At 47.6% G+C, this 24,208-nt stretch overlaps 1 protein-coding gene across 1 annotated transcript in view; it reads right to left on the bottom strand.

The window, feature by feature from the left end:
* Positions 1–23,222, bottom strand: part of LOC144740923 (polyunsaturated fatty acid 5-lipoxygenase-like) — a 28,663-nt gene extending 5,441 nt beyond the window's left edge. Inside the window, exons 1-16 of the mRNA XM_078623881.1 lie at positions 23,145–23,222; positions 22,364–22,404; positions 21,832–21,967; positions 17,014–17,166; positions 16,229–16,304; positions 14,656–14,868; positions 14,036–14,180; positions 12,403–12,544; positions 8,427–8,517; positions 7,411–7,574; positions 6,595–6,727; positions 6,027–6,170; positions 3,907–4,026; positions 3,314–3,522; positions 2,311–2,626; positions 887–978 (exon numbers count right to left, since the gene is read on the bottom strand). Of these exons, the coding sequence (XP_078480007.1) occupies positions 887–978; positions 2,311–2,626; positions 3,314–3,522; positions 3,907–4,026; positions 6,027–6,170; positions 6,595–6,727; positions 7,411–7,574; positions 8,427–8,517; positions 12,403–12,544; positions 14,036–14,180; positions 14,656–14,868; positions 16,229–16,304; positions 17,014–17,166; positions 21,832–21,967; positions 22,364–22,404; positions 23,145–23,222 (2,253 nt within the window). The remainder of the gene's footprint in view (positions 1–886; positions 979–2,310; positions 2,627–3,313; positions 3,523–3,906; positions 4,027–6,026; positions 6,171–6,594; positions 6,728–7,410; positions 7,575–8,426; positions 8,518–12,402; positions 12,545–14,035; positions 14,181–14,655; positions 14,869–16,228; positions 16,305–17,013; positions 17,167–21,831; positions 21,968–22,363; positions 22,405–23,144) is intronic.
* Positions 23,223–24,208: the final 986 nt, after the last annotated feature.

Here is a 24,208-nt window from a genome sequence, read left to right as displayed (position 1 = left end):
TAGCAAAGTGGGTTTTTCCAAATCGACTAACTGTGGCATACTCATTTATACTGCCAGGAGAACAGTGGTTATGGAATTAAAGAAACCTGCCCCATTGTTTCAACTTCGCACCAGGAGACCCAACAGGGGCAGACCTCTGAATCGTCCATGGTCCAAGTCCATTGTTCCCACCATTACACCACAGCAGTATCCCTAGTATTACGATAATTGTTATGAATTATAGTTATGATGAACTCAGCCCATCATCTGTCTAGGATGGTTGAAATGAGTACCACTATGTGGGAAGTCAACAGGTGTTGTCCTTGGAAAAGACTTTCCCCCCTCCATGATGGGATTGTGGAATTTCCACTGCCAACACACAGAAGGTGCCTAAGCCTATGTCATGCAAGTCACGTCTTAGTTCAGTTCGTATCATTCTGCAGCTGCGCCTCTGCAATGTGTGTAATGCGCACCACCCGCGATATCACCTGCACGAGGGATGGCCAGCACTAGGCCATCCCTCAACAGTCCCGTCGTTCAGTGTCAATCAGCAAATGCATGCAATGCCTGTTATCCAATTATCGGTCGGATGGAAATGAAAGATCAGTGGGTAAAGATGGAACGTGTCTGGACTGTGAGGTGAAGAGTTGCCCTTTTATTGCACGTAGCATATTCAAATATGTACATTGGTAATGGTTGGTATTCAATGAAACATTATTTCAAGTCCTGCTTGTCCATCTGTTATCAAGTCTGTGAACCTACAATGCATCCGTCAACTCATTTGCACAATTATGCATCTTATGGTCATCTATAATTCATTTATTCTGCATTTGGTCTGTCCGCTAACCTATCGACTTCAATTATGCCGTGTGACTCGGTGAACATATCGAGCTGTCGGAGTTGTTACCATCAGAAGCTCTCTGGTGGTGATGGGAGACGGGAACCCAGTCACGTTGCCTCTCCTACGATCAGCCAGGGCGGCTGCAAAATCTTGCAGGCCTGTAACACATACGGACAACGTGCAAAGCACGGTGATGCACGCACTCATCACTGCTCTGCTGTGGGGTGATGGGAAATCGTCATCTAAACCCACAGCACATTGGTTGTTACTGATGCAAAGTGCGGTGGCTCTCTCGTCTTTTTGTGTTGCGTTAACATAATGATAATACTTTCCATTACCTTGTAGGATTTGATTTTTCGAGAGATAAATATGAATGCGACGTCCAGACCTGCTGGGCTATGAGGTCGTTTGTACGTAGCATTTGAGGAAATTGTTTGATGAACTATCCGTATGCATTTTCGAGTATTATCCCCTAATCGATGTCCTCCCATATGTTAGAATAATTATAAACAAGTTGGCCATACAGCCCAGGTGAGAAGAGTCCTAAAACTTAATGAGGTTATATCTAGATAAATAAAATATCTATTTTTGACTGAGCACCAGACTTAATTTTGGTCCCAAGTTTAAATCTCTGCTGTAGGGAAATTCACACCATCACATCGTGTGTACCATCTTTCTCAGTCTTATTGAGAGTCTTATTCAGAGGCTGGCATTTGCCAACAGCAATGTGGATTTTTCATCATTGGCTTTAATCAATGCTACTCGACACGTGTTGGGCAGGAAGACAATGAAGTGGTTTCCCACCCAGGCAATGAAGTGGTTTCCCACCCAATTGAACCTCGGGTGGCACTCACCTCCCGTTGGATTCCAGAGTCAGTGGTGGGAATTCCACATTCATATGATCGTTGACTTATCCAAAAGTGGCACTCAATTTTATTGACCCTGGACTAATAAAAGGTTGAGTCAACGACCCTTGATCAGGATTTTATCTCTATCTTTTCACAGCTAGCCATGTGTTCTACTCCCGCACCAAGCTGCCACATTGTATAATGTAATACGGAAGTTGCACAGCAAAGACTCGCAGAGTCACAATGTTAATATTTTTGCTGGAGAGTTCTACATTAGTCTGCTTGGCCAATACCTTTTTTTAGAAGAGTAGTGTTATTGTCACATGGACAGTAACCAAATTACCTGGAAATATATCCCACACGTATGACGGATTGGCACTCAAAGATAAAGAGTAGAACGAATCTATTGCCCTCGGTGCTGCGTATTGTCCGGCACCATGTCCAACATTTCCATCCACGTGGTAGTAGAAGGCTAAAGCATCCATCACATGAAGCGAAATGCTAAACAATGAGCCAAGCAACATGCAATACAACCTGAACAAACATTGGGGAAGCTACTACACAAACCAGCCACGAAAACCCAAGCTGTCGTCATCGTCTAGAAGCTGGAGCGCCCTCTCCGTGGCCGACACGTGCGCTCACCCTTGTCGTGCAGCACATCGGCGTCCGTGTGGTAGTGGCGGCACACAACCTCGCGCACGTACGTGCCCAGCACACGCCACAGCTTGAACCCGTCGTCGCGGTACAGGAAGTCCTCGAGTCCGTCGGAGCCGGCCGCGTCGAACCCGCGGTTCTGCAGCTCGCGTGGGAAGCTCATCTCCATGAAGTGGTAGCGCTGGAAGCTCTCGACGGCGAGCCGCAGGCCGCCCACCGTGCCCACGGCGAACGTGGAGTTGGTGAGCGGACCCACGGCCGCGATGAGCGTGTGCCGCGCCACGTAGTTAATGCCGATCGTGTCCTGCGGAACGGCGGGCGGCAGCGGGAGAGCGATCGATTGTGCTGGTTGGCCTCAGTGGTATGTGTGCAAGTCGCTTACAGGCAGGCTGGGTCTGCTTGATCTGGCTCGGTGGCGCTGTGGTTGGCGCACACGGCTCGCAGCTGATTTCAAATTTGGCAGCACTGTCCTACCTGCCCTGTCACGCGGGAGAGTAATGGTCGTCTCCTAACAAGCGAACATATATTTTCCATTCTCAGAACTGAAATTTGACCAAATTAAGTGCAGAACCGGTATGTGGTCTTCAACTCGCTATATTGGAAAACCCAGTTCAAGGACAGGTGGCTGCCTGGATTTGAACCCAGGATCCTGGCAGTGCCAGCTCAGCGCTCTGACCTCTGAGCTACCCAACCACCTCCGTCGGTACGTTATAGCGTTTAATTTACTTTGTATGCATGTTGAACTTCTTTCGCACCGCACGTCGCCAAACCTGCTAATCGGAGGTAACCAGGTAAGAATCCGAGGGCCCAGGATAGTCTCATTTGCAAAAGCGATCTGGGCCACCGAAATGACAAATGCGCGGCGCTCGCCCTGCCTCTGAGCCACCGGGCGGATTATTCGGCGAACAGGCGAGGAGACACAAATATCGGTCTCGGCTGGACATTGATGACGCGCGTGAGTTACGCGCTGCCCTCTTTGAGGTCCCCGTACCGTGCAGTGTGGGCGCAGGAGGCGGCCCAGGGCGTGCTTGGGCCCCAGGTAGTTGTGCACGGCAATGGCGAAGGGCTCCATGAGCAGGTGGGTGAGCGCCAGGTGCGACACGAACTGGTGCATCTGGTTTTCGGCGCAGCCCACGTGGATCTTGGCGAAGAGGTAGCGGTAGGGAGGGCTCCTCCGTGTGTACACCAGGTTCTTGCCGGCTGTGGCACGGGACAAAAATGTGGAATTTGATGAGCGTGGTGGTGGTGGGGCTGTGGTTTGTGGTTTAAATGCATCCTAATACCATTACCTTGCATGATTTATAATAATATTGCTATGTGCAAATATGAATTGTTTTTACTTGATGTAGCTTTACAATTCATATATCGCATTTAAAAAAACAGACCTCAAACAACCAAGCTGGTCGTTGCCAACAATGGCGTGTGCCATTGTGCATGGGTGGTGTTGGTGGTGGTAAAGCAGGAGAGAGAAGTAATTGAATATACAGGGGGAGGGGGGGGGGACAACACAACTACAGCAGTCCCAGGCCCCCAAGAAGCTTAGTCCGGCCCTCGCCGCGGGTGTATGGCGCCAGTGGAGCTCACGGGGCTTGCGAGTGAGCTGGATGCCGAGAGGCATGAGTCGGCCCGTTCCGTCCGGGCACATCTCGCGGTACAGCAGCACCACGGGCGCATAGAACTTCTTCTCCAGGTGCAGCGGGATGTCTGTGGTATCGAGCACGCGAGCGCGCACCCATTGGCGATTAGCTGTCACTTTAAAGACATTTCGCGGGGCACACTACGCCGGTCACGCAACTCTCTTCCCCACTGTGTGGAGTTAGCGTACTGGGGGGCAGGGGTTGTCTTAAGGCTTCAAACTCTGCCTACATATCCCTATTGGCTGTGATCTGCCTGGGACACAACACGAAACACAAAGGCCCTATTGTGCCGTCTGCCACGTGTCATACCGACTGTGTTACTTCTTGCGAGTGAAAATTGCCTTCGTGGTTTATTTTGGCTCCCTTGAGCCCTCTGGCTAGAAACGTTCATTGAAATGAAAGCCTGTTTCAGAATTACATCCATTCTTAGTTTACTGTGGATAGGGAGTTTATTTACATATTTAAATTCAAATGTCCAGTAACAAAGTAGAAAGGAAGATGTACTTATAGTATACTTGTAGAATGTTTATTTTAATATGTATTTAACTAAAATACAATAAACGCAAAATATTAAGCTGGCACAGCTTACGAATATTGTTGGGCAAATCATCCATTACCAGTCACCTTTGTAGCACCGGATCTCTTGCTGATGCCCTTTAGGTTAAGCACTCATTGTAGGATAATTTGACCTCAGGGTGACCCATGGCAGGTTCACTTACCTGTTGGCGGATTTTTATTTGTTCGGCCCAATTTTCGATTTCATTTTATATATCCATATTTTAAAAAAATATTTAAATTGGATACATGTTCATAATTTTAATTGTTTTCACACAATATTTAACAATTAGAACATATTTGTTCATATTAATCCTAGCATTTTAAAGTTTTAACATGACATTTCATATAATTTAAATGTAAGTATTTCTAAACAAATATTCTCGAAAGTATATTACGTGACAGAATTTTTGTCGGGATAGTCATGTACTACAGAAGCGATGCCACTTCTTGTGACATTGCATTTTTAGATCAATTCAAGACAACATTAATTTTCAGATCCGACATATTCTTTCTAGGCCTAATTTTCTGATTCATCTGAAAACCAGCACCACATCCTCACAACTGATATAAATACTCATGAACACAAAGACCCATATAGCCTTGACAGACTGTAGGAGCAAGTGCTGTTTTCAAGCACCTACGAAGGCCGGCAAGGCACACAAGGAGTGTGTGACCAGCACCACGCCCGGCCGCCTTTGTCTCCCCAGTGGCGATGGTTACACTACGAACCAAGTACTCATTTTAGGCTGAGTCGACCTAGGGGAGGCTCAAGAGCAGTTTAGATAATCGTCACTGGTGTTGGCCATGAGCAGGAATCGAACTCGGGTCGCTGGGTTCGTAGTGGAGCACGCTAACCGCTACACTACCGCTCCCACGAGGGCGGGGCAAGGCCACGCTCAGCGGCATAAAAGCCGGGGTCCTGGGAGCGATCGGGGCTCTCTGGGGGAAGTCGGCGTGCCCAACGGCCTTCAGTCCTCGCTCTTCGGTCTTCGCTCTGGGTCGTCGGTCGCATATGAGACGGGATGGTCGGCAGTACGTTACTGACCGGCCTTGTTTTGTAGTTGCCCTGTTGGGATCTAGTGGACCGTTGTAACGTTTAAGTAGTAGCCCTGTTAGGGCCGTGAAATAAACGTGTTGCCTCCAAGTTCAAGTGTGTGCCTCCATGAAGAACACTGCACTAGTATAGCACACCGGTGTGTCGGAGAGTAAATCCACATTTCTGTTTACGTGACAAACCTTACTAATTGGCTGTGTCGGGTGGTGGCGGGTTTAACGACACATTTATATTTACGCGATCCAACCCAAAAAGGCTCTATTTTGGACTTTCCCACCAGCTCTCCACACATGAGAGTGAGGTTCGTGGCAAGACAGTCAACCCAATCATTCAAAAAGACAATCCCAGCTAGAATGCTTACGCAACTCCGCAGATCACGCAGCAGATGTGCGTGCCACACGCACGTCTGTGCCACACGCACGTCTGTGTGCCGCGCGTGCGTGAGCGGCTCTCACCTGCGAGCGCCTTGTAGTCGACGACGAACAGACGCTTCTCGCTCATGAGCTCCTCCAGCGTGCGGTCCTGTCCTAGCAGGCAGCGCATGTCGGGCGGAACCTGGTCCAGGCTGTTGCACACCTTGATGAGCATGGGGTTAGCTCCTGCAGCCGTGGACACACGCAACCATGTACCCACATACAAAGATCCCCCGTATAGCCTTTACATACGTTTGGGGCAAGTGCTGGTAGCGAGCACCGAAGAAGGTGGCACGACACACGAGGGGGTGGGTGGCCAACACCACGCCTGCCTGCCTTTGCCTCCATTATTGGCTATCTTTACACACCGTATCAGGTCCTAATATGAGGCTGAGTCGACGTAGGGGAGGCCCTGAACCAGTTCAAATATTCGCCACTGGTGTCGACGGCTGTGAGCAGGCATCGAACTCGGCTCGCCGGGTTTCGGAGCGCGTCCACTGGGCGCATGGGTGGCCTCGCTGGTGCTGGTTGCGCGTGGCCAGCTCACCCCCACGGCGAAGTGTGAGTGAGTGAGCGAGCGAGCGACCCGGGGCGAAGCGAGGGCCCCCACCCTGTATGAAGGAGCGCGCAAACTCCTCGTCGTCCCTCCAGCGCTCGATCATGGAGCAGGGCGGCTTGAGGAAGCCGCTGAAGAAGGCCGTCCACTTGTCCTCACTCTCCCTGTAGCGCTGGGTCAAGCCCGCCTGCAGCGCACGCACGCATGCACGCCAGCACCCTCGACTGATGATTCAACGTAATTTCAACAGTGCTTGAAATGGGGTTATTCAATCAGTCCACCAGTCCACCAGTCCAGTCGTCCGCCTGTCTGTAATGTGGTAGCGTCGCGATTATCATCAGCGGTAGAAATTCTATTCTATGCGTGCGCTTGATGGCAGCAGCAATGTGATTTCAGGGGCTAAAAGCCAACGTCGCAGTCTGCTGCTGCTGGCTACGACGAGGGGGCTGGAGCTGAGAGAGAGATGCTCGTGCGGTTTTACTATTCGATATTTCTCCGTATAATGATGCGGCATAATGACTACGAGCAATGCAACAAGTCCGCAATGCGAGAGTCACGTGTGTTTGTTGAAACCAGGCGAGCAGTCGCGAGAGGCCAGGGTGAGTCTCGCTTTGGCAAGAGCACACCTGTCAACCCATACGCTTATCCGTATTCTTGTACAGGGATATTGAGTTTTCAGGTCCACACGGCGTACAGCCGTTTCAATACGGGCAACAACAGCAAAAATGTCTATTTGTGTTTCTCCCCTGTGAAGGGACTTTGTAGGATGAACGTCGAGATGTATAAGGGCACGGGGTGACCAATAAGGTCTGAATTGGTCCGTAATAAGGTAGGGCACTGACAAGGGGTGGACAGGTCTGTGAGAGTGACCTGCGAGTGGACGAACTCCGTGGCGCGCTCGATGACGCGGGCGATCTTGTTCGGGGAGAGCATCTCGGTGGAGATGGGCATCTCGGCGTAGCCCGGCAGAGCCTCCAGCGCCAGGTTGGGCTCCGACTGCATCCGCGGCATGATGGTCCACGTGTAGGGGTGGTCTGCACACAGAGCCGCACGTTCGCCGTCCTTCAGTCACCGACGGTCCATTAGGGCAGCGTTCTTTACGCATTTTCAGAGGGGGTGGGTGGGGGGGGGGCACTTTCGCCAATAAGACATCATCAGTGCGAGGGCCGCCACACATTTGAAACCATTGGGGTTTGACAGCAGCACGATGCTGATTGGGGTTCTTTTCACGTTTGTGTTTTGTCGGGGGCCACACTAAAGGCCACCACGGGGCTGCCAGTGGTTCACGGGTCTTGGAATTTGTTTTTCTCACAATTCTAATTTCGCGATTTACATCATAAGGACATTTCCATTTGGATATTTAGATAGCAGTACATCACTTTGTATCAGAGGACGGCCCCAGAAGCTGACATTACAGAACTACTTCTGAAGTTACTTCAAGAGGCTTATTTATACTCGGGGCACATATTTTGTATACCCTGAAACGTGCCTAATCATTAAGAATGTGTGCCTACACTTTTACTGTACATTGCCACATACATACATACATCAATGCATTATTTATGTTAACTTTGTTTTCACTGGCCTTGCTGCGCTCTTGTTGAAAAATTATATATCAGTAATATCATGGCTCCAGTTCAGGTAGGAAGTGAGCTGCACCCCAGGTTTTCAAATTGCGGGTGACATGAGGAAGGGATTCAATCATTGGAATACAACAGGTAAGTGGAGGCAATCTTTAATAGCGCACCACGTGAGTGCTGTTCCCCTGCGTAGGCCTGCATGCATTTCCAGGGGTGGCTAAAAAGACGGTGGTGGAATTCACTGGCAAGCTGATTGACCTGGAGCCACGTCAACACAAGCCGGCGGTAACAAGGTAAGAGTCTGACCAGGGTCCTCGATGAAGGACCTCACGAGCATCAGGAGGTCGTCACGAATGGTGTCCAGCACGCTGGGGGTGGCCTGCGCCACAGCTCCTGTCTGGACGCACACAACCAGACGCAAATGGCACACACTGCACACCAGTAACTGCAAGATCCGACCGTGTCCGTCCAGTGCTCGCCGAGCTGCATTGGCTTTCGGTTGCCGAACGAACACATTTTAAGGTCGCGCTCATTGCGCACAAAGTATTTGCCACGAATGAACCACAATAACTTGCTGATCTCGTCAATGAGCATAAACCGTCATCACGTGAACTCCGCTCATGCTCGCAGCAGCGGTTTTTGGCTGGTCATCGAGCAAAGACGGTCACTGCATCGCGCGATTTCAGATGCGCTTCAGCCGCCGTTTGGAGTGCTCTTCCTTCCGATATGAGGAAGCCACTGGGGCTCTGCACTTTTAAATCGTCCAGATTGAAAACTAATTTCTTAATAACTGATTGTTGTGTTTAGTTTGTTGTCCTTCCCCCGCACATCAGCATGGTTAGCTACGTACGGTGCGAAAGAAGTTCAACATACAAAGAACTCCCCGCACCATCAGAGTTGCGCAGCGTGCGTGGCCTCCGGATTTATGGCCGTCATTTCAGGGCACGAATTCCGTTGCTGGTGATTTTCTATGAACTCGGATGTTCGTTGTTACTCTGGGTTCTTCCCTCCGCATGGTTGTACTCGCAAGTGATTTGTATGCAAACGACATTGAATTCAAGCAAGCCTATGATTTGGATGATTAAATTGGAAAAAAAACTGTCAGAACGACCTCTAAATAAATTAAAGAATCATACACAGAACATCATGTAAAGCAGCACATTTCAATTGTGGTGTTAACATTTCTTAGCGCCTGTAATACTTTGAAAATTACAGTCTTTGTTTTATCAGGTATTTTTTTTTTTAACGGGCAGAGGGCACGAAATGTACCCATAGCCATGACGAGGTTATATTAACCTAACCAATTCCACAAAATTAATACAAATTGGTCTTTCAATACTATTACAATGAATCCTGGTATGTCATGGGTGGTGATGTGGCAATGTTTTTCCTAAGTGTGGATCTACTGCATTTAAATATCGCTCGTCATTTCGGTGAATATGGCAGCTATTTTCGATGTTTAATGGTCTGCCTTATCAAGATTTCCACTTTACAGGCGTGTCACTTGATTGAATGATTGAGGCCAATTATTATTACGTTGATGACCACTTAATCTCCAATTGCAGCCAGACACATCACCGTCATCATCATCATTATAATGTACTCCGCGACTCCGATGCGGTGCGGCTGACGTCACACACTGCTCCGTTCACATTGCTTGAGAGCAATTAGGGGAGATATGTCCATAATACACATTTTTTGGGTTAGTTCTCGTAAATATAAATGTGTCGTTAAACCCACCAGCACCCGCCACAGCCAATTAGTAAGGTTTGTCACGTAAACAGAATATGCCAATTCGTTACTAGTACAGCACACCGGTGTGTTGGAGAATAAATCCACAACATTTACAATATGAGAACGACGTTTCACAAATCTGGCCGTCGCCTGATGATGCTAGTGGTAATTACTGGCATAACATCGTACTGAGATTGTACATTATGTGGATTTACTCTCCAACACACCGGTGTGCTGTACTAGTGACGAATTGGCATGTTCTGTTTACGTGACAAACCTTAAAATTTGCTTTCTCGGGTGGTGGCGGGTTTAACGACATTTATATATTTATGCGATCTAACCCAAAAACCTTGTATTATGGATAATGTTGGTCGCGAAAGCCTACGTGTTAAACAGGGGAAATATGCTATGTGCACAAATGTAGGGCACACAGAGTGACCATTTTACATAAAGGAAAAAAAAGTCCCAAGTTCAGTCAAACAGTATTTTATTGTTTGCTTTGGTACATACCGTACTTGTTAATACTCATGCTATCATCGTTACAACTGCGTAAGTGTTGGCAGTAGATTTGGCTGCGGAACTTTCTGATGTGTTTTCTGGCTCAACTTTGGCGTCTGACGTTTTGCTGCACGTCCAGAATGCAGTCGCTAAACACGTCGGAGAGCTGCAATTCAATTTGTTTGACTAAAATAACTTCGGTGAGGTGTGTGGTTATTTGCTCTTTTACACTGATCTTTGTGACATTCTTTGTTCTGAATGATCTCCTGAACACCTACGCCTTGTTTCAAGATTCACCCTGCTTATTATAAATATAAAAAAGAAGCTGTAATCCTGTAATGGGCGTCATGCGCTCGCGATCACGAGCCCAGTTGTTGCACCTCAAATTTGCTTTCTTTGGTAACATTCGTGAAAACAGCCTTGGGGCTGTACGTTTGCCCATTGGGATATTGAACAAATCTGTACAAAGCCTGGTTGGAGTGCGGGGAATAAAACGGTGCTGGAAGAAAGAAAGAAAGAAAAACAATTCTCACAGGATTTGAAAATTGTTCTTTAAAAAATTATCCTGGCAGGGTACGGTTGAGAAAACTGTGAGCTAATTGTGTTTATAATTGGAGGAGTGTTACTTTTCTTACATCTGCCATGGAGCGTTGACAAATCCCAGAGTGGAATAAAACTGGTTCACTGGTCAGATCCAAGCTGCGTCCAGCTCCTATGCAGTTGATTTGGTAAAACTGTGCTTACAGTTCATCCAAACGAAAGTGAATCATGAAACCAAGCTACGGATACACAGCAAGGGTGTCTGACTCACAAATGCCATGCATGAATTACACGAATTACAGCCATTGGGCTTTACTTAACTTTATGTTAATTCATTTGTAGCATTGTTAAGCAGAGGCCTCTGACCAAACACCTGGAATCCACCCGACGTCATGAAGCTAAGCAGCATTGAGTCTGGATAGTACTTGGATGAGCAACAACCACAAATAAGACAGCTGTAGAAGGCATTGTGGGCAGTAGAGGGCACCCACCTTCACCAACCCGCACTGACCAGTGTGGTGAAGTATGGTTAAATGACCCTTACTTCCTGCACGACATGGGGAAGGCCCTCATCCCACAGTGGATTGACAAACAGGCTGTCAGCCATCGTGAAGCGGTGGCCCTTGATAGTGTGCGTGCTGCGTGCTGCGTGATTTAGTAGTTTTTTATTGGCTTGCATGGCGTGCCTGTACTGGCACGACAACAAATCACTAAGTCACTCAACCAAAGCTTGACCCATTACTCAGACAAATTGGCCCTTCTCATACTCGGCTTGCTACCTCTGAAGTGCAAAAAAACCTGGGACATGTCAATGGAATTAAGAACAACTCAAAATCCCACAAGGAGAAGAGATCTTAATGAACATGCATCATCTCAAGTGGTGTATTTATTATTATTATTGCCCAACTGACAAAAAAAGATCTGTTAAATTTAATGCCCCGAGAATATTTATAAATTTCCCAGGGCAGCAGCTACCTTAAAAAGAGGGTGATCCTGGAAAAAAAACAGGACAGGTGGCAACCCTGTCCTATAATCATTGTGATGGCTGTCGTAAACCAAAAAAACAATTGTTGGGTGCGAGTGGCTTACTTGCTTGTTATTTATTTTGTACATATTAAGGAATTCATTTTGTCATTGACCGTGGAATTTCACCGGGACTAATGTCTTTGAGTCTTTTACTTGCTGCTCATGCCAGCATGCCTGTCCCGAATACTCATTTATTCAACTTGCGCATTACGCCATGCACGAGTGCTTAACAGGCGTATTACAATTCCTCATGAATAGCTCGATACCAGACCACGCACGTCAAGTAAAAATATAATTTTAATCTGGCCAGAGCCTCTGAGGGAAAATTTGCCTCGAATGAATACAAGGTTTGGTGTGGGCCTCCTCAACGCAGGGGAGACAAAGGCAGCCAAGAGCCTCATGTGGCCCACTGGCCTTAATAGATGCTCAGAGTATCTGGTGTTCACATAAACGCTGCTGCCTGCTCACGTGAGTGCGTGCGTACCTGCTGCATATTCACCTGCATCTCCACGTCCAGGCAGCCGTGGCCCGGCAGGTTGAGTTGCATGTGTTTCGTGTCCGTGCTCACATCGGTAAGCAGCACCTTGACCGCCGACAGCTGCCGGTTGTATCCCTTCTCCTCGCTCCTACGGGCGCGATCGAGTCACAGGTGAACGATCAAATCCGTGTGCTTGTAGTTTCGTCACCTACTGCATCATAAACTATACAACGATTTTATTTTGTATTTTTCCAGGTAAGGCACACTCAGCTATATAGCTCTTTTTCAGAAGCGACCTGGCCACAAATGATAGTGCAACGAAGTGGCTCCTCATTATGTGGAAATGTATAGCAGCAGCCAATACTATAAACGCATGTTTCTATTTGTGGAGGGAAAAACCAGAAAAATCCGCGTGACCACGGGGAGAACATACAGGTAGGGCTGAACGATTAATCGATTTCAAATCGAAAGCGCAATTTAGAACAATGCGATTAGCAAATCGCAAAGGCTGCGATTTTTTGCGATGTGAAAGGTCCTATTACTTTTTTATTGGAATTATTTTATTTTTAATTATTATAACTTTATTTATTTAATCTTGATTTGAATCTTGATTTGAAGCTTTCGTGACTGCAGGAATCCATACTCTTTGGTTCTTTCGGTAAAGTCACGTAGGTATAAAATAAAATAAAGCTTAACAATTGTTCTATGTTTGATTGTTCTATTTAAATAAAAAAAACTCATAATACATGTTGATAAATGCATATGAATTGTTGGAAGCAATTAATATCTTTTAAATTGTCATCCTTGCATTAGAATATATAGAGCAGTTAATATTTTCATGGTATCATGTGGTACCATTAAAATATCACATGTTTTAAATCTATTACACAGTGAATATTGAACTGAAGCAAATCAAATCGCAATATCTGTAAAAAAAATCGCAATTAGATATTTTCCCCAAATCGTTCAGACCTAACATCAGGGTCGGGATTGAGCCCACACACCTCCCGTGTACAAGGCAAGGAAGTTAACAGCTTGCCACTTTGTCTGGGCATCTGGACACGGAGCTAAGGAAGAAATGGTTAATATCGGAACCCCCTTCCGAGAGAAAGGGAAAAAGGTCACTGTTCCATTTACACTGGAAAGACGTCTTCAGCACAGAGATGATTGCAATGACACACATCAATGTTATTACATGTGGTGGTCCTTTAGCTAGAAGCAGAATGATGGGAGAAAAATGGGATGCATTAAAAGCAGTTATGGTGAAATAAAATACCTTGAATTAAATAATCACTGCAGTACTGTACTTTGATGATTTAAACAATATTGTGAATCAGTCATCCATGAATAGGTGTCTCTATCACACAATCAAAATCAACTAGTCGCTGCATTCAATGATTTTTTCCACTCCCACTCTTCAGCTCAGGTCACGGAATTACAGTTGCTCATATTTTTTTGGTGTAAAGCTCTCCCCTTTAACTACTCCTGGTTCTCAAATGTAAGCAGGATGACAACAAAACAAACGTTTCAAAACACAACTAGTAGTGCGACCCAAGGTGTTATTGTTTTCATTTGTAGTCTGTGGGTTGCGTTGTCCTGTTGCTGTATTGTTCAAGCGGGGGGGGGGGGGGATGCCCACCACAGGGCGAGCTGCACGTGGGTGCTCTCCTTTGTGAGGTCCAAGGAGAAGCTCTGGTTCCAGATGGGGTTGCTGTGCGGAGATGTCGTGGACACTTGCTCTATCCCATCATTCATCTGCAGCACCACAAACACGCCGGGCAGTCCTGCAGCGAAAGGCACACACGGGAAAATTAAATCACAAAGAAGGAGAAAAAGCATTCAAAAAAAAAATCTGAAATCTTGTAAAGTTTCAATTGAGAAAATCGTTGACATGCTGTCCATCATTTCCTGTTGCTATGGGGTTACCTAAGTGCTATCGGAATCGCGTCACGAGACAACGTTTTCATATCATGCTTTCACAAAGCAGTGCATCGCATTATGTTAGAATGGTCCGCAGAAGTGACAATCATGGAACTATTTCTGAGGTCATTTACACTATGAGACCTCATTTACCAGTGGCAAAATATAGTAATAGGTTTTTACCCTTTCAACTGGTACAAAACTGACAACTTTATACAAGGCATCATGTTTGCAATAACCACAACACAAGCAGTCAAAATGCAAACAAAAAGAAACAACTTCAAGGACAGTGCATATCATTATAATGGAGCGGGCACAGCAGCGTCCACTCCAGCTCACCGCGGTGCTGGTAGTGCTGGGTGCAGGGGGACTGGAGGTCGCCTCTCAGCAGCCGGATGCGCAGCACGCCCACAGCCGGCCGGAAGAATCGGTCGAGGCCCGAGATGGCAGCGCGGTAGGCGCCGGATTGGCGCCGGGTCACGTCCTGCGCCACGCCGGCGCTCGGGCAGTCGAAGGTGTTGTTGAACTCCACGCGCGTGTGGCCCACCCCGGCTGCGAACGGCACAGCGCGATTATTCTCTCGAGCCTCTTGTATTTAGAACGTAGGGTTGATTTTGCTTTGCGTGGCAGGAGATTAGATGAATTCATTTATTGGTGTGAATTTACTCTGCCAATAGAGTGCAAAGACCACGAGGCTATAACCCCCACTTGCCCGAAATCTTAAACACAAGGCTTCAGTCCAAGGGTGGCCTACTTGGTAAGGCCACATGTTGAGCGTAATTTATTTCTAGCTTGTGCCACCCACTAGTGCGGGAACCTTTCACGTGAAGGTTTGCCCACAATGGCTCGTTGTCCCATCCTATGAGTAAATAACGTATTATTTTATGTAAATTTCGCCATTATTAAATATGATCGTCAGATGCACACCTCTGAAGATGCCCGTAGTTGTGTGTTGCGAAAGGTTGAAAGAAAAAATGCTCAACACGTGGACAAACCATGGACGGAAGCCTTGGTATCTAGCTAAGTGGGTCGCCCCGTGGTCTGTGCACTCTCTCTATGAGAGTTCTTTTACACGGAGTTGAAATTTGAATTCCCCCCCTCCCCCCTGCTACTCATTGTGGGGCATTATCGCCACATTAATATCTCCATTTCAATGAACAGCCATCTCGAATCAATTCTCCACTGCCCTCAATTTGCCCTGATATTCCCCAGAACTCTAGTTGATGGTTCAACGTAAGTATTGGGGGGGGGGGGGGATACATAATAATGAGTAAATAGACGACTCGAATTTGTAAAGAAAGTGTCACTTCTCTGATATTTTGTTTCAGTTGTTTGAGCAGGTCTCTCCCAGAAATGTAGTATTGTTTTGTTCAGCTTCAGTCTGTCGCATAACCAACTCAAGTTGTCTAAAAACGATGTAAATATGGTCTCGGGCAGTGTATGGGTGGGGGGCTGAAGTGCGTGTTAGAATTATTTGCTCGATGGAAATGGATATGGGCGAATATTTGAGTTGATGGATTTAACGAAAACTCAGTAGTTTCAGAAAATAGTTAAAAAATATATATTAAAGTTCGATAGACTCTCAGCGTTGTTATATAAATGGCAACTGTGCATTATTGCACAGTTGCCATTTATTTCGGTCAATAAATTGCCTCTCTGTGTTGTACCGACGTGCGAGAAACTTTAGCGAGTTACACGAGCCGAAGTGATGGTCGTGGCAATGTTTATGATAACCGGGCTCCGTGTAAATCCATTGTCCACAAAAGTGTTATTTTGAAGCTCTTTGTCAATGAAAGCCTCCCCACAACTGGGGTGGGCGTGGGGATCGTATGGTCATGCTTCACCGTGCTGGGTATCGAGGCTTTGTGAATGTTTGATCGGAGGTGCAGGCTTCACTCGGACGCACACTCACATGCATTCATGCGAATGGAGGTTGAGACGTTGTGGATGGAAGCTGTCTGAGGCTCCATGGACAACAGCTTGTAGACCTGTCGAGTTGTGCACGAGACAGACACTCGGTCATCAATGTAACAAGGCCAACGATGGGTTTTAACCAGTGGTCGAAATACACACGCAGGTTTCTCATCAAATATATCGGCATTTCTCAAAAAACAAACATGTATACCAGCACTGTGCACAACGCATTTACCATCTTTGATGCACTATTCACAAATATAAAGGAGGCGTCGTCACAGCGAAAAGCCCCGCTACTCCTGACACAATCGCCTGGCTCAACCACCTCAATGTAAGACGATAGCTGTTGCTCTACATCAAGAAGAAGAAGAGTGATTTGTGAGTAAATTAATAAATATATGTATCTCTAGTAATGCTTTGATATTTGTTTCGACATTGTGCTCTTCGCCTTTTGGCGTTGTCATCTGGTCGAACACTGGTGGTGAGATGAGGCCATGAAGGAGGCTGTCTGTGGTGGAGGCCAATCAGTTTCAAGTACAATGCATACATTGTCAATGCACGTCTGTTTGCTTCAATGTTTTACCACAAGCATGTGTAGTTAATGCAGACTTGATGATGACTTGATGATGACTTTAAATTGGTGCCTATTGGGAGTTTGAACATCATTAACACCTCCTGTATTATTGGCGTAAAGGGGTAAAGCCTATTCTTATTTTTTGTCACGATTTAAATATTTGGCCAATCTCAATAAAAGGCTGGTGGCAGTGTTGGGCGCCGCCGTACCTGCACGTGCTGTGCGTCGTTACGCAGCACCAGCTCCTCGCGGATGCGGCTCTTGTCGGAGGAGATGACAAAGGAGCGCACGGCTCCCACCTCGTCCTTCCCGGGGTGCTCCAGCTCCACCGAGTCGTAGATCTTCCACCAACTCATGATTTCCTATTCCACCCGGGCGGGTAAACGAGGACGCGTGAAGCCACGCGGAGGGATGGAGAGAGGCGATAGGGTTGAAGGTGAGTGAGGTATTTTTTTTCTTTCTATTATCAAAGTTGCTGAGCACAGGCCCAAGGAACCAAACTGCCAAGCGGCCAGCAACAAACAGCACTACACTAGATCGAGTCAATGCGTATCCACGGTGGCGAGATATTAACTACCTCGCCTGGTATACAGGAGGTCGTGGGTTGGATCCCGACCCTGACGCCTGCTGTATATTTAGATTTTGCATGTCTCTCTCCCCGTGGTCACGTGGATTTTTTTTCTGGGTCCTCCGGAATTTCCCCTCCACAATTATAATCAACATTACGCATTTTAGAGTTTGACTGCTATACATTCCACATGATAAGGCATTTCGTTGAGTTATCATTTTTGGCCAGGTTGCTTCTGAAAAATATCTATACAGCTCAGTGGGTCTTACCTGGAAAAAAAAGGTTTAGTTTGAACTAACCAAGGTTAATAGGAATGTGGGGAAAACATGATGGGAGGATATTTCCAAAGTCAAGCAGTGCGAGGAAAGAAGAAGTGAAATATATATGAGCTGCAAGCGTGGTGGTTGAACACTGTGTGGATGAGATGCCCCAAGTGTAGGAAAAGGTCGAGTAATTATCATGTTGCATATTTATCTTGCAAAGCCTCAACGAATTAAAAAAATTGTGCTCAGCAGGGTTCAGCATTTGCATTGATTAATTGCATTTATTCCGAGCAGGCAAGAACCCATTGAGACCACACGTCTAATTTCAATTGATTAAAACACAAACATTCAAAATAAAGAGATGAAACAAGTGGCAGGAATACACGATGTGAAGGACTTTTTGCTTTTGCTGACTCGGAGATCGTGTACGTAATTTAATCAACAGGGGACTTGTAGACGTTTCGATATTACCAAAATGCGATAGATCTCCTGAAATCTCGGCAGGATTGAGCACGGTTGGTGCTCGGATGAGTGACCATCGATGCTTGTGAGATGTAAGTTTGGGGCTGTGAGGTCTGGGGTTTCTTTGGGCACTCCAGTTCCTCCTACATGAAAACCAACACCCATTATGGAATTGGCCAAACATCCCAATGCCGTACCTTCCTCTAAATGAGTCTTGAGACTCACTCAAGCTTTCCTTGGTACAAAACTGGAATTATTATCATTATTCTTAGCCTGAGCAAAGATGGTGTGAACAAGGTACTAAGGCTGATTAGAGACACTTTTTCACTGAGCAAAATGAATTTAAATATTAACTCCCGCACCTCCAATTTTAGCACAGTTGGCTACATAAGGTGCGAAAGAAGTAAACATACATATGTAGAGACGTAAATAGCATCTCTACGGCGTATAAGCCCACTATAACCACAACTAGTGAATGAGTGCGCACGTACCTCTCGATGGGGCCGGCGGAGACGTGACGGGGAAGAAAGCCCTACAGAGCAAGGTCCCGTCACAGAGAGAGAGAGGGGGGGACGTTCCGACACGGAGTAGTGAAGGGGGCCCAGAAACGGGGGCCCGGAGGACATGTGACGCTGGCTCCGGATCCGTCGCGAGAGACCGAAGAAGGGGCATGGTCGGAGGCGGAGCGAGGCCACGCTTGAGAGAATAAGAGGGACGGGGGCGGAGTGGATCGTGGTTTTCTGGCGGGAAGAGCTGACCGTGCGGCGTCGCTTCGGGGGTCTTGAGGCGTCGGTCGTCGGGGACTCAGTTTATGTAGAGATCCCTTTTTGGGGGTCTAGAATAACCCCGAGTGTTGTTAACCCGTAGCCCTGTTAAGTTGTTAATAAATCGTGGTGCCTCCAGACTTCTTTGTGTGCCTCGGCCTTGATTGGCGTGTGGGGCCGTCCGCTCGGGGTGCGGGGCAGGTAGTTCGGAAATTGGCGGCCGACGGATGGCCAAGGCGACCTGGTCAGTGGTTGGCGTTTGGCCAATGCATTGTGGCCGCAGCCGTGGCATCCTCGGCCGTCATTGGCACCGTGCAAGTGATAGAGGTGTGGATGCTAATTGACATGGGAGCATCCGCTACCATCATATCTGAAATTATTTTTGACTGCTTACCTGCTAAATCAGCTACCCTTTGTCCAGTTGATGTCCCGTGCTTTGTGGCAAATGGTGGTTGTTTGGGCATTATGGGGAAAATGTCGGCTACCGTGGCCATTGGCGATATTCAAATAACCGGCCCAGTATTAGTTTCAAAATCGTTGGCCGTGCCTTGCCTGCTTGGAACGGATTTTCTAGGGAAAATGCCCCTCAAGATCCTCATTGACCAGGGGTGCCTGAAATTGCCGTCCGACCATAGAATGGCCTTTTTGCCCTCCCCCACTCGACTGTGTAAAGTAAACGCTGCGATCCCAGCACTCGTGCAGAAAACAGTTAAAATTCCCCCTGGAGCGCAAATGCTGGTGCCTTTGCGCCTCAGGAGGCAACTCGATGGGGATGCCACCAAGGGAGGTGTTCTTCTAATACCATCCAACAAAGTGAGCCGTGGCCTTACGTTGGTAGGGGCCCAGACTATCATCAGACATGACCAGCAGCCTTTCATTCAAATTTTAAATGCTGGTCTTGGGCCCACTGTCATACAGGTGGGCACGGTCCGAGCTCACGCATCACCAGCAGATGGCGATGTGGTAATGACGGACCCCGTCAAGATGGTCACAGCTGCGGAGCAGGGTGAGAGTTGCGACGACACGTGGGTGGACGCACTCTGTGCCGAAAGCCCTGACTAGTCGGAGGTGCAGAGATCTGCATTGCGTGCGCTCATTAAGGAATTTTCGGAAATCTTCAGCAAATCCAAATACGACATTGGCCGCACGTTGTTGGTACACCATCATATCGACACAGGCAATGCGGCCCCCATTCGTCAGAACCCGTATAGGCTGAGCCCGACTGAGAAGGAGCATGTTCGCCATGCAGTCGGGGAGATGCTAGCCGCGGATATTATCGCCCCTTCCAACAGTCCGTGGGGGGCTCCAATTGTCCTTGTCAAAAAGCAGGATGGCACCTTCAGGTTTTGTGTGGATTTCTGAAAGTTAAACAAGATATCTGTTGCCGACGTGTACCCACTTCTGCGGATGGATGATTCCCTGGATGCCCTGTCTGGGGCACGGTTCTTTTCTACCCTTGACTTGCTTTCCTGCTTTTGGCAGTTGCCCTTAGATGATAGGTCCAAGCCTAAAACGGCATTTCGAACTCCCCTGGGCTTGTTGGAGTTTAATCGCCTTCCCATGGGACTCCATTACAGCCCAGCCACATTCCAACGGCTTATGAATTAGTTTTCGCAGGGTTCTAGTGGGATTTGTGCCTCATCTATCTCGATGACGTTATTGTCTTTGCACGTGCATTCGAGGAGCACCTACAACGGTTGCAGTCTTTATAAAAAATGTGAGCAGTCTTTTTCAAAATGTGGGCAGCAAATTTTTAATTCAAGCCACAAACATGCCATTTTCTGCAGAGGCTGGTCTAATATCTGGGCCACATTGTGAGTGAATCGGGAATAGCGACGGACCCCGACAAAACGGCGTGTGTGCGTATGTGGCCGACTCCCAAGACAGTGGGTGAAGTGCGAAGTTTCGTCGGGTTTGCCTCCTATTACCGTCGATTTGTGCCCGGCTTTGCGCCTATCGCAAAACCACCGCATGTCCTTACTGCTAAAGGCAAGAAATTTCATTGGGGAATTATTGGTGGGGGTGGAGTATTTGTCGCATTGGCCAATGGACAGGCCGCTACCAAACCAGTCAGCTGAAACCATCACGGACGCATTCCTTTATGGCTATGTATTGGATAAAGGCACCCCTGAAGGTCTCATGACGGACCAGGGCAAAATATTTTCGTCCAAGCTGTTGAAAGAGATTTGCGAGCAATTGGGTACCAAGAAGGTGCGCACATCGCCTTATCACCCTCAGACGGACGGTATAGTGGAGAGGTTACACAGAACCCTGACTTCGATGTTGTGCCAACATGTCAATGAAGCCCAGACGTACATGTTCCGGGCATGCTCGCCGCATATAGTTCTGCCCCGCACGCTTCTAACGGGTTTTCCCCATTCTTTTTAATGTATGGAAGGGAGCGTGGCCCACCAATTGATGTACACCTCAAGCCGCTAGAAAATTGTACAAATATATCGAACCCCATTCGTCTTACCCTACAGCGTTTGGCAGAAGCTAGGGAGGCGGCCAACGAACAGCTCCTCAAGCCCCGCCAGTCCACAACTATATGGACGCCAGGAGACAAGGCGTGGCTCCACTGCCCCCATATCTCGATGGTTACCTCCCCGAAATTACACAAACCAGGGCAGGGCCCGGTTGAAGTGGTGGAGGTGCGGAGTCCGCAGTGCATGTGGATTCAGTGGTCGCCGCCACTGGTTTGTGTATCCGTCACGGCTAAAACTTTTTTTCCACCTGCCATTAGTCTTTCATCTCCACTTCCCGAGGGCCGGGTGTCTGGTCAGTCCGAAGAGCTGGGGCGCGCGTCGGCCGATGTCCTTCCTCAGGACAGTTCTATTGTTCCGCCCACAGGGTCCAAGTGCCTAACGGCCCCAACGTCACCAGTATTGCCGGCCTGGGGTGGACGGAGGAGTCCGAAGCCGCCATCGCCCTACCCCCCACTGCTTGGCGGTTCTTCGCCTCGGGAGGTACCATGCTCATCGAGTCGTCTTCCGGCAGTTCCCGGAACTTCCAGGGGTCCGCACCCCCCTCGCTTAACGGCCCGGCATCAAGGACTCGGGCAAAGACTGCTCGATTTAAATGACCATCCTCCGTCGTCTCAGTGCACCTACACCCACGGTCCGCGGGCGCCGATCGAGCCAGATGGGTCTACGGCTGACCCGGGCTCATCTTGTGCTCGGGCGCGGCGTTACATATGCGGGGTGTAGTCGTGGGCTGTCCGGGGGGTGGGTCGGCCATTGTAAATAGTTGCAACTTTATTTTTGTTTCCCTTCCCTCCCACTCCAATGTAAATATCGTTTATTCCTCGTTCGGAATTATTTATTGTTGTTGTTGTTCTGTTGTGTTAAAAGTTGGAGGCCCACACGTTGCATGGGTTATATGTCAGTCAGCCGAGACGGCTGAGTTTCATAAAGGGGGGGGGGGGTGATGTAGAGACGTAAATAGCATCTCTACGGCATATAAGCCGACTATAACTACAACTGGTGAATGAGTGCGCACGTACCTCTCGATGGGGCCGACGGAGACGTGGCAGGGATGCAGGCCCTATAGAGCAGGGTCCCGTCACAGACGAGAGAGATGGGATGTGCCGACACGGAGTAGTGAAGGGGACCCGGAAACGGGGACCCGGGGGACATGTGACGCTGGCTCCGGTTCCGTCGCGAGAGACCGAGGAAGGGGCGTGGCCGGAGGCGGAGCGAGGCCACGCTCGAGAGAATAAGAGGGACGGGGGCGGAGCGATCGGGGTTGTCTGGCGGGAAGAGCTGATCGTGCGGCGTCGCTTCGGGGGTCTTGGAGTGTCGGTCGTCGGTGACTCAGTTTATGTAAAGATCCCTTTGTAGGTCTAGAATAACCCCGAGTATTGTTAACCCGTAGCCCTGTTAAGTTATTAATGAATCGTGGTGCCTCCAGACTTTTGTGTGTGCCTCGTGAGACACACACTACACACACAACAGTGCTCACAAGGGTTCTTTGACAACCCGTGTAGACAAAAGTACATATGAGTTTAACACGGAGGCTTTCGCGACCAATATCATCCATAATACAGGTTGTTTAGGGTAGATAGTGTAAATATATAAATGTGTCGTTAAATCCGCCACCACCTGACACAGCCAATAAGTAAGGTTTGTCACGTAAACAGAACATGCCAATTCGTTACCAGTACAGCACACCGATGTGTTGAAGAGCCAAGCCACAACATTTGCAATGTTATGGGTGAACAATGTGGGCCTGTTGCAGGCTTTTGCGGTGCGCTGTTGAGTTGTGCCCAACGCATTATCATTTACCTTGCCAAAGGGACGGAATACCGTCCATACTTTGTCGATGGGAGCCCGCACGAGACCCGACACGTCCGTCCGATACATGGTCGATGCGGTATCCTGCAAAGGTGCGAAAAAAACCAATGTACGCCTCAACGAGCCCTTCCGGAGACATTAACGTCAGAGCATTGCCAGGCTTCGTTCTGGCTCAGAGATGGAATTTCTGCTGTACCTGGTGAGATAAGTTTGCTGAGTTTTCTGTTTTTAAATCTTGCATGGTTGAAACGGGGATTGTGCAAATATTCTTAATATGCTGTGAAGCCAATGCGGCAATGGGAAACTGTATATGATATTGACATTTTTGGCTCATTTACATTGTTATTATTTAGCTTGTTTTGCCAGGAAAGCCTCAATGAGTCTCAATAATCAGAAGGGTCCTGCCAAGATTTTTGCAATGTTGCTTTGTGTTATCCCGATTGAGTAATTGGCAAGTAACTTTTCGGCATTGGGATATTTGTCCAATACAATTTACATTGTATGTTTTTGTTTAGCTATTGAAGGAAAGCAAAGCACTTGGAAGAAACCCATGCAGAACAAGAGAGAACACAAACTCCACGCAGAATGGCACCTCAATCGGGAATCGAACTCGGGGTCTTGTTGCTGTGAGGCACACATGTTACCACCGTGCCCCCCTGCTGCCCAAATGTTGGCACATGTTTGTGAAATTCATTTTTATAGTCACACGTCAAGATGTTAATCTGATCCACAATGTAATAAAAGAACCAAAATTATTCATAAATAAAAATTATAATCATAACAAAAGATAAGATAATGTAATATAAAGTACACATTGAAGCCCCATATTTATGAATCTGTAATAAAATTCTGCATACTGTGTGCCTTCATATAAGGGGTCACTATATTAAAACAGACTGAATCGTTTATATCCATATAATTTCCTTGAATATTTTTCTCAAATCTTTTCTTCATTTCATGATTATATAATGATTCGCCGAAGCGCATAAAGTTTTGACTGGGCAGCTTACAATCTGTCTTGTTATTATTTCTCACTGTAAATCTGCCTTTTGTTA

This window comes from Lampetra planeri, chromosome 1 (assembly GCF_965212315.1).
Source record: "Lampetra planeri chromosome 1, kcLamPlan1.2.h2, whole genome shotgun sequence".
Lineage (NCBI taxonomy): Eukaryota > Metazoa > Chordata > Hyperoartia > Petromyzontiformes > Petromyzontidae > Lampetra > Lampetra planeri.
This window is presented reverse-complemented; position numbering and strand designations above follow the sequence as displayed.